Source organism: Acomys russatus, chromosome 25, assembly GCF_903995435.1.
Source record: "Acomys russatus chromosome 25, mAcoRus1.1, whole genome shotgun sequence".
NCBI lineage: Eukaryota > Metazoa > Chordata > Mammalia > Rodentia > Muridae > Acomys > Acomys russatus.
In genome coordinates, this window is record NC_067161.1 from 46,310,131 (window position 1) to 46,336,887 (window position 26,757).

Here is a 26,757-nt window from a genome sequence, read left to right on the forward strand (position 1 = left end):
CACACACACACACACACACACACACACACACACACACACAAAGTCAAAGAGAGTGACATAACAGATGCACTATACACCAAACAACAGGTACACAAAATTTGTGAAGTAAACACTGCACAGAACTGAGAAAAAAGTTTGGATAATGATACATTTTAGGAAATACTTCTATAAAGTAGACCCTTCTCTCTTTCACCAATGATCTACCTCTGTTTTATACACTTTATGGAAAGGCTTCAATATCTCAAGAAGACACAGAGAGAAAAAGCTATAAAAGGGAAGCTGAGGTGACTTTTATTCATATACTTCGTATCTGTGTTTATGTACTTGTATCTGTGTGTGTATGCCTTGTGTGTGATGGGGGCGGGGGGAGAGGCGGTGCTCACAGAGACCAGAAGAATGCATCCCATCCCATGGGGCTAAGCTTAAAGGCATTTAGAAACCACTCTACATGGGTGCTGGAACTGAAACCTGGGCCCTCTGGAAGAACAACAGGTACTCTTAACCCCTGAGCCAGCTCTCCAGCCCCTGAAGTAACTTTTTAGAAGCTGCTATGTTGGAGGGTAATAAAAGGATGAGGAATCTCTTGGAAATTAGAGTATCAAGAACGTTCAAAAGAGGAAATTGAGGAAAGAGGGCACTATTTTGCAATTTCCCCCACTATCTTTCAAGTGTTTACAAGTAGTCAACATGATGCGCTTTATTTGGTAACTATAAAGCAGACATCATCTATGAAGTTGGCATCTCAAAACAATCTACAGTCTTAACCTAATCACCTGGGTGAATCAGATTCATGAAGAATGAAGGGTTCAAAAACTACTTCCAAAAAGGTGATTCCCATGGAGAGAAGAAGAGTCCAGGCCAGTTCAGACCAGAATAGTAAACATAAAAGCTGAAAACAAGGCATCCTTTTAAGGTGACTATTTCTTAGACATTTAAGAAATGTAGGTAAGTATTGCCTATGTAATACTACAAAATTCTTAACTATTTTACTCATGTTAGTGTTACTGTGGTCAGGTAAAAGAACGTCCATCTTAGGAAAGGGACACTCATGTGTTTAGAATAAAATAATTCAGCAACCACGCAAGCATACGCGGATACATTCATATATTTATGTGTGGGGGAAGAGAGCTTGGTAAACAGTTAACAATTTCCATATAAAAACATTATGTTTTCAGTTTTTAAAATAATGCTCAACAACTTAAGAGTAATCCCAGCTTCTCTAGACCAAGGAAAAATTATGAAAGCCTACCACGAGGGCATTCCCGGGGGTTCCAGGCCTTGTAAGGCAGAAGCTAAAGCAGGAAGAGCCCAAATTTTATAAGACCTTGTTACAAAAATGCAAGCAAACGGCATTTCTGATATGTTATAATAATATATCAAGGAAAGTCAAGCCACCCTGAGGCTTTCAAAATTAATTCTGTGCTCCTGTCCATCTATTAATATGTTGGCCTCTGTACCAAGTGCAGGACCATTTCATTTGATTCAGTCAACATCAGAGCTACAGAGGTTATCAAGTCAGGAAGAACAGTGAATCGTTAATACCCCTTCTCTATTTGTGTCCTCGGAACCACGTTTCTATGACTGTGAGGCTGCAAGGCAGATTCCTTACAGCCAGCACCTCAGGGCACAGGCTCTCTATGCAACGCCTGCTAAGCAAGGGACTTGGCTGTACACTTACTGCCATATATGGCCTACACCCAGCATCTCTTGTCTTGGCAATGGAGTCCACGAGCTGTCCACTGATGCCAAAATCACAGAGCTTAATATTCCCACTTCTGTCCAGAAGAATATTGGAAGGTTTGATGTCTGCAAGAGATACATGCCATTCAGTATAGAACTGATCAATCAAGTGACTCTTAAGTGTGCGAAGAGACACTTAGAGGAAAGAAGAGGACATGAGATGCCCCAGAGCTGGATTACAGGGAGTTTTTAGAGGCCCCGTCCCCTCCTACACACATACAGTGGGGGTCCTGGGAACTGAACTTGGGTCCTCTGGAGAGCAGCAAGCATTTTAACTATGGAGTCAAGGCTCAGCCTGAGAAAGCCTTTTGACCTCAAATACTTTTTCCAGTTTCTCCCAACTAATTGTCCCTTGGATTCATATCCCCCGCATTCAGAGCAGTTGCACCTCTGCTTGGCATGCAGAGAGCCAAAGATCTTCCTCCCTGATAACCACCATCACTGTGCCAATGAGCTGTCAGAGTTCTCTGGGGGCCTCCACTGTCTACTTCTATCACAGTCTTTCCACCTGTCTCATTGTCAGTATCGTGGAAAACAACTGAGACACAGAAAAATCTATATATAATTCAAAAAGTCTAGAAGAGAACCACAATAGACCCATCCTTTCGTGGTAAAGTTCTACCCACCTCTGCAAATTGTGGCTTCTGATGGGTAAGTCTCATGCTCTCTGGCAGTAGCTACTTTCAGAGCAGGGGACAATTCTAGCAAATGTGACATTGAATACAAACATGCAAGAAAGTATGTCCTTCTCTAAAAAGGGCACATGGGAAGCAAAAGTCCTTTTTTCAAGACATTGATGTGTCTAGAAGGAACACTGGGAGCTGAGGTGGTCATTAAAATTGTGACAATTAATACTTTTCACAAGCAGGTCATGTTTTCGAGGAATTTTAGTTTGTAATGTAAATTTTAAATCTTTTGTAAAACATGCTCTAAAGTGAAGAAGTATTTCATAGAAGAAATTCCATGGCTTTAAAATGCTTTAGCAGAGGGAGTGGAGCTAAGTGGTAGAGATCACTTGTCCAGCACACAAAAGGACCTGTGTTCAATTCCCAGCAGTGGGTGAGGTGGGGGATCCTTGAGGTCCGGTTCTGAAGGGCCATTCTTTGAATGTCCACAGGCCCACTGTGATGCCCTGACAGTAAGCAGAGTCCTCAGCTACATTGGGCAATGCGTGACTTATTTTTAGTCATTTATGTTTCCCTTTTATTAGTTTTATTGGCAGATTTTAACTGTACAAAGAGGCTTTATAACCAATAGTAACTATTTCTAACTAAGATCAATAATTGTAGCTAAATATACTCTTTAGGTCCAATCTACTTAGTTAAGTTGGATGGAAACTTAAAGAATCCCAGGGGAGGCAAAGGCGAAGCTTCGGGATACACAGCGCTTAGCGGTTTTGTAGGTTTGTTTTGTTAGTTGGGTTTTTGTTTTGTTTTGTTAGCCACAAATACTAATATTTTATGAAAGTTTATATAGTATTATGGTAGTTTTAATTTTAAAATGTTTTGAGTAATTAAAGAAAGCAATTCATACCCACCTCTGTGAATAATTTTCAAGTTTTCTTTTAAGTGGTTTAGTGCTTTCACAGTCTAGGGAGAAAAAGAAGAAGTGGGATAAAGATTCTGTATTTTTACAAACAGCCTAAGAACCTATTACAAGCCTCCACAGCCTTCCATTATGTCTTCTCCACTTAACATTTCAAATGCTGTCCTCTGTGTTCTGAATGACGATGGTATGCAATTTTACATCTGGCTAGTTGCCTTTACATACTCCTAACAGCTTAGAAAACAGTAACATGAGCAATGTTAAGTCACCGTTGTACTGTTTTAGTCCCTCAAACCTGTACAATCATAAAAGCAGTGCAAGAAGCTCACTGCACTGGCTCTACTACCCATGACGGGGATGATTTTCATCCTCAGCTCCTCACACTTGTTCACCAAATTCCTGAGTTACGTCTGTGGATCTGGCACATCTGCTCAGCCAGTAGCAGTTCATCCATCCTGGCTCACACTACTCATGATTAGAAATCGTAGGCTTCTTCAGAAAGGGAAGAAACAGAGGCCTAACAACAGCCAACACATTTGCTGTTTAAAAGGAAAGAGTCAAGCCGTTCTTGTCATCACAGGAAGTATATAAGGAATGTAGAAAATTCCACCTTATATTATCTCAGTAACTCTTCTTGTGTGCTCACTGGTCTATTAAGTAGCATGAGACTTTATAGAAAGCAATTTAAAATGTTGAACTTAGTATATAAGGTGATCATCAGTGTGAAAACATAAACACACATGTACTAAGTTAATCAGGTATATACTGTATATATTACAATATGTGATAAAATAATTTTATATTTGTATGTTATAGTTAAGAGTGGGGTTATGAGAGCAAGCTTTGGAGGTTTTAAACATCAATAACTTAAAACGGTGTAAATACCAAACCAACTTAATATTCCCATGTTTTTGGATTTACCATCTGTAAAAATGGTATATTACTTATATGACTACCAAAAAGATTATGTTATAGAATTTTGGCTCAAGACAAATAAAATTCACTCACCATTAACTACTATCATTATTCTATTATTGTATAGTACTGTAGTACTATTCTACTGTATAGTACTATTATTTCTAATACTGTCTAAAGGGGGCAAGTTCCAAGACATCAGTGGCTCGGTAGACTGGATGGGTAGCTAAACTAACAATGTAAAGCTTACATATTCATCTGAACTATGAATAAGTATCTAGTTCAACTCAGTTTCACTCTATATACTATTATATGAAAGGATATAGATCTCTAAAGTTAGCTAGTCGTAAAAGGTTTAAATTTAATCATTACTTTGGCGGTGACAAAATTTTAGCAAATTATCAACCTTAAAATAACATACTAACTAAAGTTTAATCAAAATTGTAAAGTATACTATTATACACACATATCTCTTACAAGTGAAATAGAGTTCAGAAATTGTTTATATTTTTAAATCAGTTTTATTTGCTCTAGAAGTCACTAAATTGGCAAGTGACAAATAAACTAAATTGGGGGAAGACTGGTTCAAAGAAACCAGAAGCCACATGCAGCCACAATGTGCTTTAGGTCGTACACACCAGCTAACTAAACAAGTATTTGGCTCAGAGTCTCAGGGCTTCTAAATGTCTTTTTAGTTTTGTTTCATACAAATAAGTTGCCTTTTCCTCTGTAAGAAAGTTTTACACACTTTTCAACTGAAAGACGAGAGCAAGAAAGTCAGTTTCAAGCCATACACATATTTAAAAGTGAACTCTTTTCCTTCTTGGTATTCTGGTAAAAGTGAGCTGATCAACTTTGGCTCCTAAATTTGGCTCCTAAAATTACAAGGCAACATTTTAAATGGCTTAGTCTGAATAATCCTCATTATTAAACCACTGCAAAACAAACCTTGTCAAAAAGCTGCAATTAAAGGGCTTTAAAAAGACTTCTGCCATTCTGATTAGTTTAGGTATATAATCAACTTAAAGATAGTTAAAACAGCAGGAGAAACAAATATAAAACAGCATTTCTAGCTTTGCTTAAATCAGTTTGTTATAGTTCTTTGAGATTTGAATGAGAACAACACTGTAGGATTCATAGACCATATTTGGAAAGTATTCCTCAGACTTATTATTTTAATTGTGGTATATAATTTTAATTATGGTATGGTATCTCTTGTCCTACTACAATTGATTTTTCTCATGAAGGCAACAACAATGCAAAATCCAAACACCAGCAACTTCTTCACAGTTACATGTCAGCAATGCGAAAGCCAGATACTTACTGCTAAAGTGATTTTGCCTAGGATCTCTTCCGGAATAACGTCATCTAACACACTATATACATATTTGTAAAACTTATCGAACGAGGTAGACATGAGCTCCATACAAATCCAACAGTCGCCCTGTAAAACAACAGATATTTGTCACCATAAAATCCTAAAACTGGAAACACTGATGTCTTCCCCTTACTTAGGACAGAAACAGAACTAAGAAGGAAGACACCTTCCTCGGCTTTTACACTGAACCTCCAACTCATGGTGATTTTTTATTCATCATTAGGGACCTGGAAAGGATGTCCTACCTAGGTTTAAACAGAACTATTTGGCCAAAGCATCGGACACCAAGTGAGGGCATCAGATCTCCTGAAAATTGAACATGGATCCTGTGCAAGAGGAGCCAGTGATTTTAACCTCCGAGCCATCTCTCCAACCCCTATCTCGACCACTCTTAACTTACAGAAAACTTTTGTGCCTTGACAAATAGTTCAAAATTTGCCATCACCAAACCCAAATCAGGAACTATCTGGAAAACCATCCTTTCTCACTGACAAAAGAGCTTATCTTAAGAAACTAATAAAACTTCTCAAATTGGAAAGCTTAAAAAGTAGTAAATGACACCGTGTCGAGGTCAGCCACCGCCTTCTTGGTGAGAAGAGCCCCTGGCGCAGCGCGCCTTCACTCCATCTGCTCTCTGCAGAACTTCCCACCGTCTGGTGCAGCACAGATGCTCATTTATTGTCTTTGTCCCCAGCAAATCAACACTGGCAACAATTAAACCAGTGTGTGAAGGCAGCTTTATCACAGAGACACGGGTCAGTGTCCCTGATTTCGTGCAGTCACCATGGTCTGATAACAGCACAAATAGGGCTCTAGTGATAAGCATGTCATAAGTTTCGAGCTGCTGTTTGCCCATAGCTGATGACATGCTGTGATGTCTTGCCCCAACCGGCCCCTGATGAGAGTCACCACTGCTTTCTAAAGGGTCTGGATAGGCACTCCATGCAGCCATGTTTCATTAGTAACCATGCCAGTTATTAGATCAACTGCCACAGTATTGCTATACTGAGATTCAAGTAACCCCCCCAAGATATTATCATTGTTATACCTTATGTTTGGTATAATTACGATTGTCACTTATTGTGCCAATATTCTGTTGAATTTTTTCACAGGTATATGTAAAAGAAAAAATAATATATCAAGTTTGCTAATATCAGCGGTCTTGGGCATTCATTTGATGTCTTGGAATACACCTCCTGCAGATGAGGGAAAGCTACTGTAGCCATATTGACATTTGATTGAATCACCCTTAGTTGGTTTGAATAGGTATGCACTCCAGACTCATGTGTTTGAGTGCTTGGCACAGAGAGAATAGCATTATTAGGAGTGCGGCCTTGTTGGAGGAAGAGTGTCACATGCGTACACAAACATCATTCCCAACAGAAATTAAAGTTGTAAGGCACACAGGAATGATCTAACAAGATAGAAAAAGCCTTATACAATATCCAACTATAAAATGTTGCCAAAGAGCGTAACGGCACAAGCAAATGAATAAGGCACCACAGATAAAAGTAACTTACTAGGTATCTCTAGAATATATGCCAGTGATAGAGAATCACTAGGGAATGCTTGAAATATAGTCTTAAAAAAGTAGAAAAATCAGCCAGGCATGGTGGTGCACGCCTATAATCCCAGCACTCGGGAGGCAGAGGCAGGTGGATCGCTGTGAGTTCGAGGCCAGCCTGGTCTACAAAGCGGGTGCAGGACAGCCAAGGCTACACAGAGAAGCCCTGTCTCGAAAAACCAAAACCAAAACCAAACAAGAAATCTAGAAAGGATAAATTTATAGATATCTATGGCTTACTAAAACTAAATCAAGAAGATAAAAGCAACTAAGCAGACCCATGAGGAGCACTAAAGCTGCAGTGGTAATAAAATCTCCCAACAAGGGAAAGTTCAGGCTGGAAAGGCTGATGCTGAACTGAAGCAGGCCCTTACAGATGAGCCACACCACTGTCCTCGGACTGCTCCAGGACAGGAAGGAAGGAACACCAAAACCATCCTCCAAAGCTGCCATTACAATGACAGCAAACCCACACATACACAGGATATTTTCAATCAAATACTTTCAAACTGAATTTAAAAACCCATAAATACTAAGTTGCTTTCAGCTCAGTACTGTAAGGATTGTTTTGTACATACGCTTATACATACTAGTTACTTTTCTGTTGCTGTTATAAAATACCATAACCAAAGCAGCTCCTAGAAGCGAGAGTTTATTTGGATTTACGATTCCAGAGAGACAGAGCCCATCACGGTGGGAAGGCATGATCGCAAGCAGCAGCAGAAGCAGGAAGCCCTGGCAGACCTGCAAGTAGGATATGACTGTATTCTTTCAAAGGTTCTCCACAGTGACGTGCTTCCTCCAGGAAGGCTATACCTCCTAACACTCCCTAAACGGTGCCACCAACTGAAACTGGGGACCAAGTAGTTCAAATGCCTGAGCCGATGGGGGGACATTTCTCACTCAAGCCACCTCCTGCAGTACATTAGTAAAGCACATACAAAAGACTCGAGGAGAAGCTGTATGATCATCTCAAAAGCTGTAGACAAGGTTTTTTGACAAAATGCAACTCTCCTTCAGGATGAAAACCCTGAGAAACTAAGGTTGGAAGCAACATAGCTCAGCACAACATAGGGCATATATGACAAACTTATAGTCAACATTTCTGTGAATTAAGAGAAATCGATTGCATTTTCTCTAACATGAGAAAGGAAACAAAGGTGTCCACTCTCATTGGACGTAATGCTGAAAGTCTTAGGTAGAGCAATGAGACAAAAGACAGATATTTTAAAGGAAGAAACTAAACAATCCTTATTTACAGATGGCATGGCCCCCCCTCCCCACTCCCATACCCCAGAAGGGTTTTTTGGTGTAGACCTGACTGTCCTAGAGCTCAATTTGTATATTTTGCTGGCCTCAAACTCACAGAAATCAGCCTGCCTCTGCCTCCCAAGTGCTGGGGTAGAGTGTACACCATTACACCTGGCCGACATGATCCTATTTTTAAAAGACCCCAAAGACTCTACAAGACAACTCTAGATGTGATAAATACAGTAATACCGCTGTGGTGGTTTAAAGGAGAGTGTCCCCCATAGTCTCATGTATTTGACTGTTTGGTCCAGTTGGTGGAATTATTTGGGAAGGATTAGGAGATATGACCTTATTGGAGGTGTGTCACCAGGGATGGGCTTTGAGGTTTGAAAAGTCCATGCCACTCCCAGTTAGCTCTCTCTACCTGCTGTAAGCTCATCAACTGCTCCAGTACCACCCCTTCATGTGCATGCCGCCATGCTCCCCACCATAAGGGTCATGGACTCCAACCCTCTGAAACTGTAAGGCACCCAAAACTCTTTCTTCTATAAAATGACTTTGTTACGGTGTCTCTTCACAGCAGTAGAAAAGTAACTAAGACATAAACTGTATTATTTTTTCACAGCAGTGTTTCTCTTTGTAGCCTTGGCTATTGTGGAACTCACTCTGTAGACTAGGCTAGCCTTGAACTCACAAAGATCTGCCTGCCTCTGCCTCCCAAGAGCTAGAATTAAAGGCCTGTGCCCCCATAAACTGTATTTTATATCTAACTACTGATTAAAAAAGTCAGTAGCCTTTCCACATACCAGCAATGAACTTGCCCAGAAAAACAAAACAAAAAATTGGGTAAAACAAATTAAAAAAAACCTCATTCATCACACTTTCAAAAAGTAAATAATAACATACCTTGTAATAACTCTAACAAAAGGGTAAAACTTGAAAGTCTAGAAGGAAGAAGCTAAAGAATATACTAGAAGACAGAAAGACCTCTCAAGCACATGGACTGGCAGAATAGCCACTGTGATAATTAGATATGCATGGCCCAAAGCAATCTACAGGTGCAGCACAGTCCATGTTCTGACTAGTTTTATGTGACCTTAACATAGGCTAAAGTCGTCAGAAAGGAAGGAGCCTCATCTGAGAAAACTCTATAAGACTGTGCTGAAGACAAGAATTTAGGGCATTTTCTTAATTAATGATTGATGGAGGAGGGCCCAGTACATTGTTGGTGGGATCACCCTGTTCTGGTGGTCCTCGGTTCTAAAGGAAAGCGGGTGTAGGAAGCCATAGGAAGCAAGCCCTCCTACCCCCACCCCATATCTTCTGCATCAGCTCCTGCCTCCAAGTTCCTAGCCTGCTTGAGTTCTTGTCCTCACTGTTTGAGATGATTAACTGTTACATTAAACTGTGAGTGAAATAAACCTGTTCCTTCCCAAGTTACATCGGTCATGGTGTTGTAGCACAGCAACAGTAACCCTAACTAAGATAGTCCCCATCTAAATTTCAGTGGGTTTCCACATAGAACTAGTAAGAATAGCAAAACAAATTAAAAGCAACAACAAAAAGAACAAACAAATGAATACTAAGAAATACTAAGTAGACAACACAGTGCTAGAGGCATCCTAATTTCTGATCTTAAGTCATACCATAGAGCTACAATTGCAAAAATAGTGGTACTGTAAAGAGGCCAATGGTAGATAAGACAGGGCCCAGAAATATATCCAGAGAGCTACAGCCACCAAATCTTAGACAAATGTGTTAAAATATAATTACCAAAGAAGCCTCTTCAACAAATAGTGCTGGTAAACTGGATATTCAGTGTAAAAAAAGTAAACTAGGCTCACTTCTCCCACCTGCACCAAAAAAAAGTCCAATAGAGAATACAGCAAAGACATTAATCTAAGACCTGCAGTTGAGCAGGCAAAGTCTTTTTAACATGGACTCCAGCAGCATGTAAGCAGTGATAAATGGGATTACATGAAATTAAAATGGTTCTACACCTCCCCCCCCCCCAACAAAAGAGTGGTGGTGGTGTTGGAGCGATGGCTCAGGGGTTAAGAGCACTGGCAGCTCTTCCAGAGATCCTGAGTTCAATGCTAGCAAGCACATGGTGGCTCACAACCATCCATAAGAGTTGGTGCCCTCTTCTGGCGTGTAGGTGCACATGCAGAAACAACATCGTATACATATTTTATACATAATAAAATAAACCTAAAAAAAAATACAAAAAACCATGAACACAACAAGGAAACTACCTCTAGAATGGTGGGAAGTCTTTGTCAGTGATATAACTGACAAGGAATTAATATCTAGAATCTATAAAGAACTTTGAAATTAAATACTAACAACAAAATAAAACCCAATCAGTTAATCAATAGTAAGTTAATGAATAGAAAGTTCTCAGATGAAGAAATAAAAATGGCCAAGATACATTTGAAAAAGGGCTTTTAAGCCGCTTAGCTATCAAAGAAATACAGATGAAAACTGCTTTGAGGTTGCATCTAACCTCATCAAAATGGCTATCATCAAGGAAACAAATGCCAATGGCAATGTACAGAGCAAGTAACCCTTACCAACTGCTGGTAGCAGTGTAAATTTGTACAGCCTCTACGGAAATCAGTATGGAGGCCTCTCAATAATACTAACAGTAGACTTATCATATGACCCAGCCATACCCAGTCTAAGGTACATCAGCATATCAAAGACGCTAGCATATTCGTGGTTTTGTTGCACTATTTGCAACAGTCAAGGTGCGGAACCAACCTTAATGTCTACCAACAGATGAAAGGGTGGATGTTTTAAAAAATATGGTGCATACACATAATGCAAACTTATTCTTTTGTAAAGAATGAAATTATATCCTTTGCAGGAAAGTGGATGAAACTGGAGATAATCCGATGAAGCAAAATGAGCCAGATTCAGAAAAACAAATACTGCATATTTTCTGCCACATGCAGAAGATAAACAGATAGACAGACTCAGACAAAACACACACACACACACACACACACACACACACACACACACAGCACGAAAATAGAGAAGGAACTGAGAGGAAGGAAGAGGTCTGAAGAAAGGAGGTGAAGCGAACAAGAAGGTGTAATAAAATACTGACAGAAAAGGGGCCATTAGAAAATGGACAGTGACCGGCAAGAGCAAGGAAGGAAATCAGGGAAGGGCAGGAGGTTGGGGCAAATAAGAACACAGTGTAATGGAATATATGCATAAAGGTGGCTAGAGGAAGGAAAGGAAAGGGGGAAAGGGATGTATACCTATTTTAATTTAAAATGTATTTTTTAAAAAAAAAAAAGATGTCACAATGACAACCATTTCATTATTAACCAAAAAGTTTAAACATTATAATTCTTAAAAGTCTACATTGCAGTACTAACACACAGATATTTCACAGTCTTAATAGAAAACATAAAAGAAACTATGGGATTCAGAAGTACCAACCACAAAGACACAGAAATATTTACATATATATTGATGATAATCATCCTTTAATGTAAGAAGCAGTGAGTCCAAACTTCAGTGGAATTCCTCATAGAACTAGTAAGAAAAGCATAACAAAAACAAATGAGTAGCCAAAGCAACCCTAAGCGGAAAGAATAACCTACAGGTTAACGTGGATGGCTCTGTACGATTATAGGAGACAATTTCATTGTTAATGTATGACACTTTGCTGGAGAGTAGAATTTAATCCTGCCATCTTCTTACTTATTCAAATTACATATGGATTTATCACCTAAAACCCCAATAATTTACTCGTACCTCTCTGAAGAGTGCACCATAGAACTGAACGATGTATGGGCAATCACTACTCCGCATTACCACATCCAAATCCATGAGAAGCTGTTTTTGTTCTTTTTCATCCACAGTTGACCGTATTCTCTGGAAAAGAATGATAACAGATGTCATGCAATCATAGAACAGTTTTAGAAAATTGAGTAAAACTTGAGTACTTTACCACAGTACTGAAAATTACCAAGCCTCACAATATTGCCCAGACAGGAAAATCATGTTTCCTTATACTTTTTAAGTGAAAGTCTGATCACAGAACATTTAACAAAAAAGCACTCAGGAATTCTTTTAAGGGCACAGGACTCTGGATCACACATTCACTGATGATGGTGAGGGTTACACAACAATGCTCTTGGGCTCTGAGGTTATGCCCACATGCAAATACAAAGAAAATCGTAGAGTATAGAAGTTTTCACATGAATAATTGTAGGCAGCTTCACACATATATTTTTAGCCATCATCTCAGAATTGTATAGGCTTTAGCACCCAAAGCAACAACAGCCTTCTTGACTACCTAGCATCTTAATTAACTAGACTGCAATGGGAAACAGGCTGGGACAGGAAAACTGAGGACCAGTATGGAGAGCATACAGATGAGAACTCAAGCCTTGCAAATCCTAACCAGCTCTTTCCTCTCTGAACTCCCTGGCTTTCTATTCATGGGTCTGCATGCAGGACAGTATAACCTGGAAGGGGGAGGGAGATCCTAAAATGGAGAAACAGGGAGTTCTTTTTATCTAGTCCCAAGATGAAAAGCCAGTCCTCTGCACACTGCAGAACTGGGGCAGAGTCCTAACCAAACTGTACAACTCTGCACGTTTCTAACTGCCAGAAAACATCTATACTCCATCTCCCAAATGCATAGGGTTCAGATGAACATTCCCCACTGCACTAATAAAATAGAACAGAATCAAGTTCAGAAAATATAAGACATTAATAACAGAAGTACAGTTTAACATTAAAGCATGCAAATAGCTTTTATTCTCATTTTTTAAAAGTTCACAATGCCACACTGTGTCACCGTACACAACACAAAGCACATTACTTACAAGATAAGTTACTATCAAAAATTATACAAGGCAGCATTCTGTCCTCCAAGACTTCGAGGTATCTGTCCTCAATGCTCTTGCAAGGGGTGAAGGCAGGCAATTAAATTCTTGAGCCCATTTTACAGAAGAGAAGCCAGAGGCAGAGATACAAGAGCATTCCATGTGACAGGAGAACAGGCAGTTAAAGAACAGAAGTGGGCTCTCTCTCGGCTTTCTGTTTGACACTACACCAGGCATCCATTCCATATACTCCAAATATATTTTAAAATGTTTTTACTTAAAATGCATACCTTGCTATCTACAGTGTTTCAGACCAAATGAAATGTGTTGACTTTGATGTAAATGTTACATTATACCACTGTCATGTAGATAAAAATAAAATTAAGAATGAGAGACAAAAAAGACAAGTAGTCATCTTATAGGTGAGAACCTTTTCTTTCTTTCACTCTTATGTCCATATTTTCATAGTTTGAGAATAACTTTGCTTCTATATCAACATTAATATCTTGCTCCAAAAGGATAGTTCTTGAAAGTCTAAGCAGACATGTGATTTGTGTTTGTTCACAACACGACCAAGATTATTTTAATTAATAATTAATAGTCAGTAATTATTAGAAGTAACATTTATTCCTATTTTAGTAGTACAATTTGACTGTGGTTGTACAAAATAGTCAATGTGACTTTTTAAAAATAATTTTATTATTTCCACATATCTGAATTTAATACAAAGAGTTGGTAAATAAAAGAAGAGAAATCTCAAACTACCTTTGGTTGAGAAAGATGTGTAGGTAATAGTTTATTCAGATTTTCCCCCTTAATTATTCATTTTCTATCTACATGCCTATGTTGGTAAATATTAACACACATGATTCAAAAACGTAATTTTAAATTGTTTTCCTAAGTTCATCTTTTTACAAAGCTTATCTAAGACTAAAAAAGAGCATTACAATAAAAAGCACAATAGTTCACATTCATGTCTGACTTCTGGGAGCAGATTTCCAAAACTCAGCCATAGTTAAAGAAAGGAAACATGCTAGCTTTGGCGTAGAGGCCCAGCTGAAATCCCTGGAGCACTCTTACTAACCAGCGTGTGGGGTCACTGCCTGGAGAGCTCTAAGCTTTGGCAGAATGTGCTCATCTGCAATAGCATTCTCAGTTCACTTCTGTACACAGAGAATGGCCTAGGTCCAACACGACACTCTGCTAGGCTGATGCTGTCTTACATTCGATGTTGGGTAGAGATGAGCAGCCAGCTGCTAGGCCTCCACCCGAATGATTTTGGATTGAGAAAGCAAAGCTCAATATCTACAGTAAGGTTCTGCGGTTGAGTTATAACATTTACCTCAATGAGCACCTAACAAGCAGATCCAATTCAAGAAGCCTCCCAATCCTCCCAAAGGAAAATTAACTACAAGTATAAACCTATATTAACAGTACGTTCAACTTAACAACTCTAATGCAGAACCTTGACAAATAACTCAAGTTAGAGAATCTGAGGATAATGCATAATATAAAGCTAGAAGTGACACAGTCACTCCAGGACACTTCCCCATGGGTAGTCAGCACAGCAGCACGGGAAAGGTTCCCACCATTCACAAGTGAGGCCAACGCTGGGAGCAGAGCCCCGTAAAGCTGACCGCCTGAGTAAGAACCTTCCCTTCCCTTCAGTCAGTCCTTCATTCCAGGCACAGGAAACAGAAGCCCAAAGAGGAAGCAACACTCATCGCGCTCAGAGGTTGAACCAAGGAGCTCATGTGCTGGTTTCTAAGAAATGTTCATTAATTTACATCTTAACTTTAAGCTGAGGAAATGATACTAGTTTGGGTAACACAAGCCTTTATCTATTTCTTCTCTTCTTTCCTTTTTCTTACTTAAAGAGTAGGATGACATGACCATAGGAGAGCATGAAAGACTTTGAAAAGTCATCACATGGTTAAAGAAGTTTTGTTTACAATCAAATATCAGGAAAAATTCTGCAAAAATCATAATTTCCTTCATTATGGTCATTATGGCTTTCCTTGGTCACTATTATAGTAACCAAGTTTAGTGAACATACACCCCTGGGTAAGCCTAGCTGTCCTTCTTGAAAAGCAAATCACATCTCTTTCTAATACAAAAGTATCTTTGGATTATTTTTATTTTACTTTATCTGAATGTAATATAGCTTAAATAAACATCTAAAATCATAATAGGAAATTATAACCTTCATATACAAAGTTTTTTCAGTGAAATTATATACTTGAACCTGTAAAAATATTTTAATTGTCCAAATTTGTATTTAATGTCATTTAAATGCCTGGTAAGGCTTTAAAACAGGTAAATATCAATAAATAGCATGTAGGTATGATCAGAAATGACAAACGGCTCCACTATCATCATAGAGAAAAGGTATAAGTTAAATGCATAGCTCGCTGGCTTTGGAATAGTGCTATTTTGTATAGTTCTTTACAAAATAAAAATCAAAACAAAGATCTTCATTCTCTTAAAATTACTAAGATAGGATGTGCCACTGGCTAGAAATGCAAATTCAGGAATGGAGAATTTTATTTATATTCAGCAGCAGTGAGTAGAAATGACAAGTCCCAGAGGTTAAACTGAGCATTGTTCATTAGAAAGACGTGAGCCTCTGACTCAGGCCATCCTTTAGCACCAAGTCAGGATGCCCCTAATCTCTGGATTTCAAGAAGCCAGGCCACAACTATTTTAACAACACATCAAAGCCTGCCTAACTGACATTCTGTGACTCTGCGGCTGGTGGATAACATCTTGGTCTCACCAGATCCACCCAGCTTTCCTTCCTACCAAGTCAAGCTATGAGCACAGGTGAGGCAGAAATGATGGGTCTATCTCTTAGATGATGTGTGTGCACTGGCCTCTGCAGGGTCCCTAAGGAAACTAGGTCATCGTGCATTCCAACAATAACCCAAAGTCAAACAAACAACAACAAAAACAGAAAGAAAAAAGGAAAAAAAAAAAAGACGGTGAGCTGTGTTTGCTATTGATTACAAACAGTAGCACCACAGTGTGCATGACACGCCAGTTCTTGAGTTAGAACACTGAAGGCAAGAAGGCTACGAGTCAGCAAACACAACAGACTCAAGAGCTGAGGCGATCAAACATCGGCTTCAGTGCGCAGCCATTCCACAGACAGACGTGAAAACAGCAGCAAGGATGAACACGCAACACGCTGCCAGTCCTGTCACTTCATCTGTTTCATTTTGAAACGGAGAAAATGAGGAGAGGGGCTAAAATAAAGGAGCTGAGGAATGAGCGAGGTCATAGCCGCAGTCCTCACAGTTGAGTCCTCTAGGTCCCCAGGTGACCAGTACTTGTCACTGTCCTGTTGGCTCAGCCGAGGGTGCAGATACTAAGGTAAACTAGACATCACATTCCTGAGGCACAAGCCCATCTTTCAGGGGTATTCCAACATAAAAAAAGCATGTTTCCTGATCAGAAATGAGGCTATCGACAAGAAAAGCTCAGCAAGGCTACAGATTCATTAACTGCTAAAGAAATCAGTGCATACACTTTTCAAGTTACGCCAAGGCCCAATTAAAGCAATCTTGATAGAAGATTCAAATGATGTGCGCTACTACAAACTTGTCCATTAACAAGAAAAATGTCATTTTCAATGTATTGACGCCATTTCTCCTTTATGTGGCTCATTCCTCTACACAAGCACTTATTGTCATAATGTTTTCAAAATATATGCACTCCATAGTTCAAGCAATTGCCACATTCAAAGTTGTGTGATGATCATAAAAGCTACACCCTTGGCAAAAATAAAAAACTCCAGTGATGGGGCTGTAGAGATAGCTCAGTGGTTAAGAATACTGGCTGTTCTTCCAGAGGACCCATGTTCAATTCCCAGCACCCACAGGGCAGCTTACAACTGTCTGTAACTCCAGTTCCAAGGGAATCTGACACCCTCGCACACACACACAAGCAGGCAGAACACCAATATATGTAAAATAAAAACAAATCATTAAAAAAAAAAAACCTCCAGTGATGACAGCTGTTTTCCTTTTTAACTAAATGGACACTGATAAATACTACCCATGCAAAAATTCTAGAACCAGTTAGTATATAAGCAAACACAGCACAGGGAAAATCTTCTCCAAGAGGGAGGGAGGGAGGAAGAGGGGGGGAAGAAAGAGAGAAAGAGAGAATGAGAAAAGAAGGGGGGGAAGAGGAAGTAAAAAGTCAGAGGAAGAGGAGGGAGAGGTGCCTAGTCTCCATAATCAACACGCGCCAAAACTACTGTACAATATACGCACTGTTGTTCACTAAGTATCTGCTGCTAAAGACAGTGTCTGCAAAGAAAACAGAAAAGGAGATGTCCTGCACCCTGCCATAGACCCATTACTCCATACAGCCTTCCTCTGGGACACACACAGACACACACACAATATTAACTTTTATTTTGTCTTCCACTGACTCGTATTTCTGCTAAAGTTTCTATACACACCATACTTAAATCCCCAAAACACCTCATAGAGCCAGGATCAATAAGAACCAACAGATGGGAACAGCATCCAAAACAGAAAAGGTGAGGTTTGGAGGGGAGCATGAAATGAAGATCAGAGATATATTTGTTGTCACACCCCAAAAAAATGCTACCTATTGAGTATTAAGTCACATCTACTGAGTAGAAAGGTTTTATGAGGGTATTTGCAGTTACTAAGTCCAGAAAAAAGAATGTGAAATTTAGCTGAACACTCACTGAAGTCTTTATAAGTGAAATCAATTTATAAATTTCTATAATTTATAAATTGACAAACTAATATTGATACATCCCATTTTTCTCACTGAGGACACCAAGGCCTGATACTTTTTGTATATTCTGGCTGTGCACTAAGAACTTAGAATATATCATACCCCATTGTAGGAAGAGGGCAGAGGTAATGGCTCAAGCTTGATAAAGGGGCTTCCTCCTTTTTACTAAGCACAACATGTACATTCAAGTACATTCAAACAAGTACGTTCAAATCAAGTACATTCAAACAGCACAGTGCTGACCACCACTAAAGTTTCTAAGGTCTACAGATCATGTTATCACTCCTGTACCTACAACATTAAAAGAGACAATGATGCAAATCTAAAAGATAACTGAGGACAAGGTCTTAATACAATGAGCACTATTAGGAATTACCAATGTCAGTTCAGATGTCCCCGTGGACAGTGAGATATGATAAGCCTAGTATTTCTCCAAATAGCTATGCATGCAAAGATATAAATCAGATACATCTAGTAAGCAATGGTCCATTTCAGAAACTAGATTCAAGTATGATCTGAAACACACAATAGGCTAGTTGAAATTCACCTATAACAAGCATTTCCAAATTACCCCACTCCAACGCATTAAGGCCCTCAGAGGAATACGTAAGACATAAACATAAACACTAAAATGAACACTCTCCCTTAATGATTACTGATCATCAACATCTACCAAAACCATTTAGTGATGGTCTTCTAACACAAGTGTTGGCAGTCTTCAGAGTGGTAGAGAAACCAGCCAAAGTATGCGTTTACCATCCCTGACTTCCCATATCGGAGCATCTCCTCTGGAGGGAGCAGGAAGTTTCACAAGACTCCAGAACTTGAGCTCCTGAAGCTCACAAGATGCATAAACGCCCCCTCCTACATATGCCTACCCTAGGATTATACAAACACTAACAACTGCCAGAGAGGAGGCTCTTGCTGGATCTACTACCTACAAGTATTGCAGGGAAGCCATGGAATGTAGCTTTCTTGAGTATTCACCCATTGTCGGGTGGGCTTTTCAGTGATCTGGATGTCTATGATTTGCAAATGCTGCTGTAAGAATTCTCTCACCTACACGCTCATGAGTAGCCATAATGAACTCTTGTTTTTCTGGTCTGCCACTGGTATCCTATCTGGGGTGAATAAATTGTTCTCCTATCCCCAGGAAAAGCCATGCAGTGTTTGACTGGCTTGGTACCCTTTCAGCAGCCAGGCAAGGGCCACCCAGAGCCTGTCAGAACTGAGGCACCAGGCCCAGTGACAAATACAAATGTGGCCTTGCTCCCCCTTAAGATAAAGCCAGGCCAACTGGAGCAGGGATGGAGTAAAGCATAGTACCTCAGGGTAGGTCAGTGGATGACTGATGGAAAATGACTAGATTAGAGTGACAAATGGGGTGGAGTTTCTCTTCCACACTGCTGTACCCAATCTTTTTTATTTTTCATATCTTCTTATTATATTTGTTCTGTGTGTGTGTGTGCATGCGTGTGCATGCGTGTGTGTGTGTGTGTGTGTGTGTGTGTGTGTGTGTGTGTATACACAAGCTAACTGGGACTGGGAGTTAGCGCTCTCCTTACCCCATGTTAGTCTGAGGAACTGAACTAAGGTCATTAGCTTGGTGGCAAGAGCCTTTACTGCTGAGCCACCTCACCTGCATAACATATGCTCCTAAGTTCAGAACTGATACAAATGATGAGATCTTTTCAAGTTGTACTGGACCTTGGTTAATCTTTCATTCTTTTTTTAATACTCTTAGCCACCCAAGAAACTGGTTCTTGCTTAGAAGAGACAGTCGTTTTCAGGGATCCTGTCTATCCTCTGTGAAAAGGATCATTTACACAACGCTAACCCTTGGGTGCTTTAAAAATATCCTGAAGAACAGAAAAGACAGCAGTTAAGAAGTTGACATGAAGCCTGGTCTACAAAGTGAGTCCAGGACAGCCAAGGCTAACACAGAGAGACCCTGTCTCGAAAAACCAAAAAAAAAAAAAAAAAAAAAAAGAAGAAGAAGAAGAAGTTGACATGAAAGCACCTTGCTGAGCAGAAAACAGCACTCTCAGGAACCATAAGGTTGTACATTGAAAAACAATCAGTACTAGGAGTTGGGCTTCCTTTTTGTCAATTATGTGTCAGGGAAGCCTTGAACCCCACAAACCATAAAAGCTATTGCCATTGCTCTTGGTTGCATGCCAGAACTAGAAGTAAAACCCTATGCCGTTAACACCACTGGCTTTGACTCAGACATGAAGGAATCAGACTAGTACTAGGATGGAAGTCCCTTCCCCATTGGCTGATTTCTGTAGTACAGAAAGGCACTATGTAGGTTGCTAGGGGCTCTCACTGACAGTGTTGCCCAGTTATGGGCCTTGCAAGCTAGAGCATCAACGTGCCAGGTAAGATGGGCTGACTGGTGTAATACTGCATTCCACAACTGCAATGGGTACAACCGACTGCTTTCTGACTGGATTTAAGGCCCTCTATACCAGGGGAGCTTGGATCTGCTACTATGTCCCAGCCTATGGCTGGAGAGGTAATAGGCCCCAACGTGTGGGAAAACAAAACAAAACTATTATTTTGTTAAATAGATATAATGCCTGTCAAATTGTCTTTGTAACCTTTGTATTTACAACATAGGTTACTGTTGTCATCATCCTAGGTGACTCATGAAGAGAAACTTTCTTGTAATGGGCAGTGTTCACTGCAGATTCTTAGCCAGTCCAGCTCCTAATTAGAGTAGATAGCTGTTGCTGTAGCAAAGCAGCCTAATGGTCAGTGGTAGATGGAAGGAAATAATCAGATGTATCTATTACCCCTTCTACATCTCAGAAAACATGGCACCAGTGGGAGAAACACTGTGTATGTATTTCGTTCAAACTGATGTATTTCCAACCCAGAGAGAGGAGGGAGATTAAGACACAGAAAACAGCCAGGCAGTGGTGGTACAGGCCTTTAATGCCAGTACTTGGAAGGCAGATGCAAGCATATCTCTGAGTTCGAGACCAGCCTGGTCTATGGAGTGAGTTCCAGGGCAGCCAAAACTACTAACAGAGGAACTCTGTCTCAAGGGGGGCGGGGGACACAAAACCCAAATGAAATGCAAAAACTCCTGAAACTCCTGAAACTTACAAGACTCACATAACCCTGGGGGATATACAAAGAGTAACAGCTGCTCTCCCCAACAGGCTGAGCTGCCAGAAAGGTAAGCACAGGATTGCAGGAATGCAGCTTTCCTAACTACTGCGGTGGGGCTTCTCACTAATACAACTGCCCACCTACTGTTCTAAGTATCGCTCACCTGTCCTTGTAATCCCGATAAACACACTAGTTCAATGAGCTGGGCTTGGGTAGGATCCTTTCTCTGGTCAGTCACTAGTGTTCCACTCGAGGTAAATGCTTGTTTATCTCTCCCTGGAGAAAGTACACAGCACCACATCTCTACCGTCTGCGCCAAGGGCACACCTACCTAACCAGCAGACGGCAGGGAAGGGCTGAGCTGTGGGGCTGCTGATTCTGTCACCAGAGGAACCTTGTCCTTCCCATTCAGCACCTAGGTTCTAGTTCAAGCACACTGAAGTCAATTCCAAATATCAAAGATCAAGTGGCCAGTCCTGGATTAAAAATAGTTGAATTAATAAAAGCAGAAAAAGCAAAGGAGTAGAGTTGAGGAAAAGAGAAAGACAGAGACAGAGACAGATAGAGAGACAGAGACAGGCATATCAGATAGAGAGACAGAGACAGAGACAGATAGAGAGACAGAGACAGATAGAGAGACAGACAGGCATATCAGATAGAGAGACAGAGACAGATAGAGAGACAGAGACAGACGGAGAGACAGAGACAGATAGAGAGACAGAGACAGATAGAGAGACAGAGACAGAGACAGATAGAGAGACAGAGACAGACGGAGAGACAGAGACAGATAGAGAGACAGAGACAGAGACAGATAGAGAGACAGAGACAGGCATATCAGGCAGATCATCAACAAAAAGAAAATCCCTGAAGCCTTAACAGACACTATCACACATTTGCAGTCTGGAACAAGCATCCAACCTGAACAAAGAGCCTGTTTTCCTGATTTGCCCAGGTAGCTCCCCAAGCTGAGGGCTGAGACACCATCCTTAACACCATCCTCTCTGGGCGAGCAGGATTACTGCGGGAAGACCTACATGGATCATTCATATCTGTCTTCCTTCTCACAGTCAGCAAGCCATGCTGGTCACCGTGCAGCGTCAGGCCATGAGTCTAAGCTACTCATGACACCTACTTAGTTCTTTCTCATCTCCCACATCCCAGGATTTGCCTTGTCTTCTGACTCTGATTACCTATGTCCTGATGCTACTAGATGTTTCCCCCAGACCTGAATTGTTCTAACACTACCTAAGAAACCTAATCATAATCACTTCTTCATCGACTGAGTTCAAACCCTGAGATTTGCCTAATACAGCCAGCCCTTGTGGACAGCTATGCAGAGAAGCCTACTTTACTTAGAGGACAGTGACTTCATGTTTGCTTCCATCTGTGATTACTCTGCCATTGAGAAAAATGGGCCATTAACTTCAAAATCCACTGCAGGGCTGTTCACAGCAGCCATAAACAAAAATAACTTTGATTATCTAGGAGCTAAAAAGTAGATAAAAAGGAATATTGTGCATTCGCACTGTGGAATACTATCCATCCTTTAAAAAGAATGGCGTCCTGGTCATGAAGGCGTTGTTGGAGCTGCAAGGCAGGCAGCTGTGCAGCGAAACTGTACAATTTCATTTGTGGAGCCCGAAAAAATTTCTCTCAGAAACTGAGAACACAGTAGTAGATGTTACTTTATTGCACAAGAATTAACATTTTAATAAAGAATGTGCTGTATATTTAGAGAAACAAATTTGTATTCGCCGTAAAAAATAAAATTGGGGTAATTTATATTTTTAACCGAAATGAAGCACTACATTATGTTTGTGTTAGTGTGGAAGAGAGAGTTCCTCATTATGATAGTTTTTTGAGTCTGTTCTAGAATTCTTTAAAATTGTTTAATACGACATTAAACAAATGTCATCTGTGGAGAATACTGGTCAAAGTCAAGAGTAAAGGATGCAGTCAGAGTTGACAGCTGCCCTCCTCCTCCTACAGCAGTTTAGAAGACTTCACTGCCAACAATGACGTCTCCCCAGAGCACTACGGCTCAGTCCGGCTGCAGTGGGCTGACAGGCAAACTATGTTGTCCCCACTCACGAACGAGCAATAGCTCTTTGCCCACTGTGTGCAATTAAAGCTTGGAGATTAAAAATGTCCACACGTCAGGAACTGTCTAAAGACACATTTTACATGCTCCTTGTTGAGTGTGATTTATTACACCTTAGTCAATTTTCAGACTCAGTATTTGATATACTTACTTCAGGTAACTAAGAAGAACCCTTCAACCATTTCTTGTACAGAGCTAAATCAATCTGGGAAAGGGCTTTCTCAAAAGTAAAAATAAGGAATCATACATGAAAAGAAATTCCACGGTTCACTTTTATAGTTACTCCAAGTAAACTTTGAAGATAATTTGTAGGGTATACTTAATGTCCAATAAAGCAGTCCTTCTCCATAGCACCAAACACAGGTTCAAACGCTAGGAACATTGAACGCTTCAGGAAGTGTCTTTCAGTTAACAACAATGACAGGTTAGTCACTGCGCGGCTGTCTCTATAGCACATCAACTCTAACCCATCCTTAACCACTCGTCACTGCTATGTAATTATGCTGGTCAGGATAGTCTGTGTGCCTCCATGATGACCTGTGACAAAAGACCTGTCTCTCTAAAAAAATCAACCATAAATGTTCAAAATTCTAAAGTAGGTGACATTTATCATCCATCACCTGGTATCAATGTAATGTATATTGATCCCGTTCTTCCAGTATTAATGAAGAATCTGGGAAAGGGCTTGCTCAAAAGTAAAAATGAGGAATCATACAGGGGCAGTAATTCCACAGTTCACTTTTGTACAGCTTCTCCAAGTAAATTTGGAAGATCGCTTGTCATGGAATCCATGTTATTCTGCCACCTATGTCAAGTTATATCTTACTGCTATCTTCTCATGTCCCAAACTGTTATGCACACTCAATTGCTTAAGGGAGCAGACAGACAGCTCAGGTAGGAAGTGTACATTTGACAGCTACAGGCACAGGATCCGTAACTGTCTCTGAGCACCTAAGAGTTGGGGTTCATATTAGCACCCCAAGTGGAGCCCTCAAAACAGTCACCAGTGTTATAAGTATCTACTGTATATATTATGGGTATTGAACAATAATTAAATATTTTTACTTAACACTTGAATAACCATTATACAACCTCAAAGATGATCCAATTAATCACCAAAAAATGGGAAAATGAAGCGCTTTCTTTTTCTTTAAAGTCTTTTACTCATTTTAAAGTTTATCCACACAACTAAGTAACATATGGTGCTGATCACCACTGACGGAGTACACACAACACTAAGAAAAACATCAGTAATAATTTTTAAAAATACTTTCCCTCCTACTTGGCAGTAGTTTAGAGCCTGTGCTACCCATAAAGCTTTCCCTGAGTCCCCACCAGTGAAGCTGGATGCCACACACGGACAGTACAAGAACATGAGGACATCAGGACATCCATCGGGAGCATCTAAGTCAAATGGCTTTCTTCCCCTTATACTGCAGAAGTGCAAGATAAAAGGACAGAACTCATTACAAATTCTACGAAACACATTTTGTTTTAATGGATTCTCTTGAGCAGAGGTCCTAGTCTGCGCATTTTTAGAGGTCTGTGGGCTATATGCAAAATTTTATGAATGCATACACTTCCTCCTGCCCAAAGCACCTTTCTCTCCACTCTGTAAAAATCTGATCAAAAATAAGAAACTGGAGAGAAACATAAAGTGTTTCCTCAACACTAATTTAACATTATCCTGACATGACCCAGCAGTGAGGAAACACATAGCAGTGGGTACCAACACCATCAGGGAAGATGCTGCGGCAATAGCCCTCAGCATTAAAGCAGTGTGAGACATACCCACTCCTCAGCATCATCTCTGCAAGCGTTTTGACAGACTCAAAATAGAGAGCAACAAGATCAAATTAGACTATCTGCAAAGCCACTTTCAACTATTATAAACTGAAATGTTATTTGGTCTCATAGGTATTTTAAGTTTAGTGAGAGTATGGCCACATCTTGTTTTTTTCTTTGAAGACTGCCCCCAAATTGCTGGTGTGCATTTGTGTATCTTAAACAGAACATAACACTTTTAAACATGTGAACAAACAAAGTACAGTTTGCAAACCCATTACGAGCAAGACGAGCACCGCTAGCTCACCACAGGCGCGCAGAGGCCTGCTGGGAATGCTTTACAGACCAAATCTCCACTTCTGACCTTAGGGGAAGGAGGTAAACGAACAAATTCAATGGCACAACACGGTAAGGACAGAATGTGACAGTATTATCACAAGGTACGCATTTAGATACAACTTTTAAACCAGGGAACAGGGCAGTACTGAGTAGAGATGGAATAAACCAACAGAAGCCGAGCCGGTCAGGACCGAGTAAGGTTGAGGTTAGTGGCAACAGCATGTGTGTGGTTTCCAGGAAACCTTCAGTAAGACTGCTGTTAGCCCTAGCCCCGCACCTTGCCCAGCCCAGTGTGCTGCTTCTTCCTCCAGCTCCCGCCTGGCTCAGAGCAGCACTGCCCTGCTCCCAGGGATGCAGTGGTCCAGCCTGAACTCACCTTGGCAGTGAAGGGCCAGAAGTTTAAAACCTGTTAATGCATCATGGCAAAAGTGCAATGAACATGCACACTTCACACACTCATGTTCCAGAGCAAGAAAACACACAACCAATAGGACAACCTCTACACAAAACATCCTCAGGGAAAGCAGAGACAGGATTGTTAGCACCCATTATTACCACAAAGGTAAGAACAGAGCAGTGGTGTTGATGCACCACAAAATTTCAGCTGACGGATTAAAGTACCAGAAGTAATGACGGCATCACCTACTTTAACTGCCATTATCTGCCCACTTGGTTTGTGGACCATTTTGTTGACAGAACCATAAGCTCCTCGTCCAATTTCTCCAAGGTCTTTCAAGTCCTCTGCAGTGAAATCCCAGTGCTGTTCAGGGGAGATCTTCAGTTTTCCTGATGACTCAATGCTGTGGGTTCTCAGTCTCTCTCTGTTAAAATATTGGGAAGCAATTTTTCCACATTTTAAATAGGTTTTAACTTTTTTCTTTCAGCTAGCACTGAGTCTGGTGTGGGAACGCTCATCTGCTCATCAGGACACAAGCAGCCTGACCTCCAGGTCTACAGTTGTTTGTGCCATCTTGCTTTCTACACACTGAATTTTAACAGAATACGTTTAGGTATCCAGAAGGCACAGCTTCAAAGACATTCATACACCCCAATCTCCTTTTGCTAAAGGAACTAGCGCTATCTACTGGGTTTGATTACTCAATAGTAGACCTTTTCCAAGCCTTCAAAACTATATTACCAACCAAGAGCCCCAGAGTTGAGAGTTCATTTCTCTAATCCTCTCGGACCACATCCTCTAACTGTAAAGCTGTTTCCAACACTCACTGACTGTACCCAGGGCAGCCTGAGCTACTGTTGTAAACTGCAAAGCCCTGGAGCAGCCTACAGCAACCGAAGCAGAGCACATGGGGTAAACTGGAAAGCAGCGTTTCTAGCATCCCCGGTGCCTGTAGCAGCATTTGGTAATGAGCAATATACAGTCCTGTTATTG

General features: G+C 40.5%; 1 protein-coding gene across 4 annotated transcripts in view; it reads right to left on the bottom strand.

Moving 5' to 3' along the window:
• Map2k4 (mitogen-activated protein kinase kinase 4) overlaps positions 1–26,757 on the bottom strand; it is a 93,857-nt gene that overhangs the window by 12,491 nt on the left and 54,609 nt on the right. For 3 of the 4 annotated variants that reach the window (XM_051168192.1, XM_051168191.1, XM_051168190.1), the window contains 5 exons: positions 26,014–26,188; positions 12,168–12,287; positions 5,525–5,644; positions 3,278–3,329; positions 1,679–1,806 (listed from right to left, as the gene is read on the bottom strand). In XM_051168192.1, coding sequence (XP_051024149.1) covers positions 1,679–1,806; positions 3,278–3,329; positions 5,525–5,644; positions 12,168–12,287; positions 26,014–26,188 — 595 coding nt within the window. The remainder of the gene's footprint in view (positions 1–1,678; positions 1,807–3,277; positions 3,330–5,524; positions 5,645–12,167; positions 12,288–26,013; positions 26,189–26,757) is intronic. The other variant, XM_051168193.1, reaches the window with a different exon arrangement.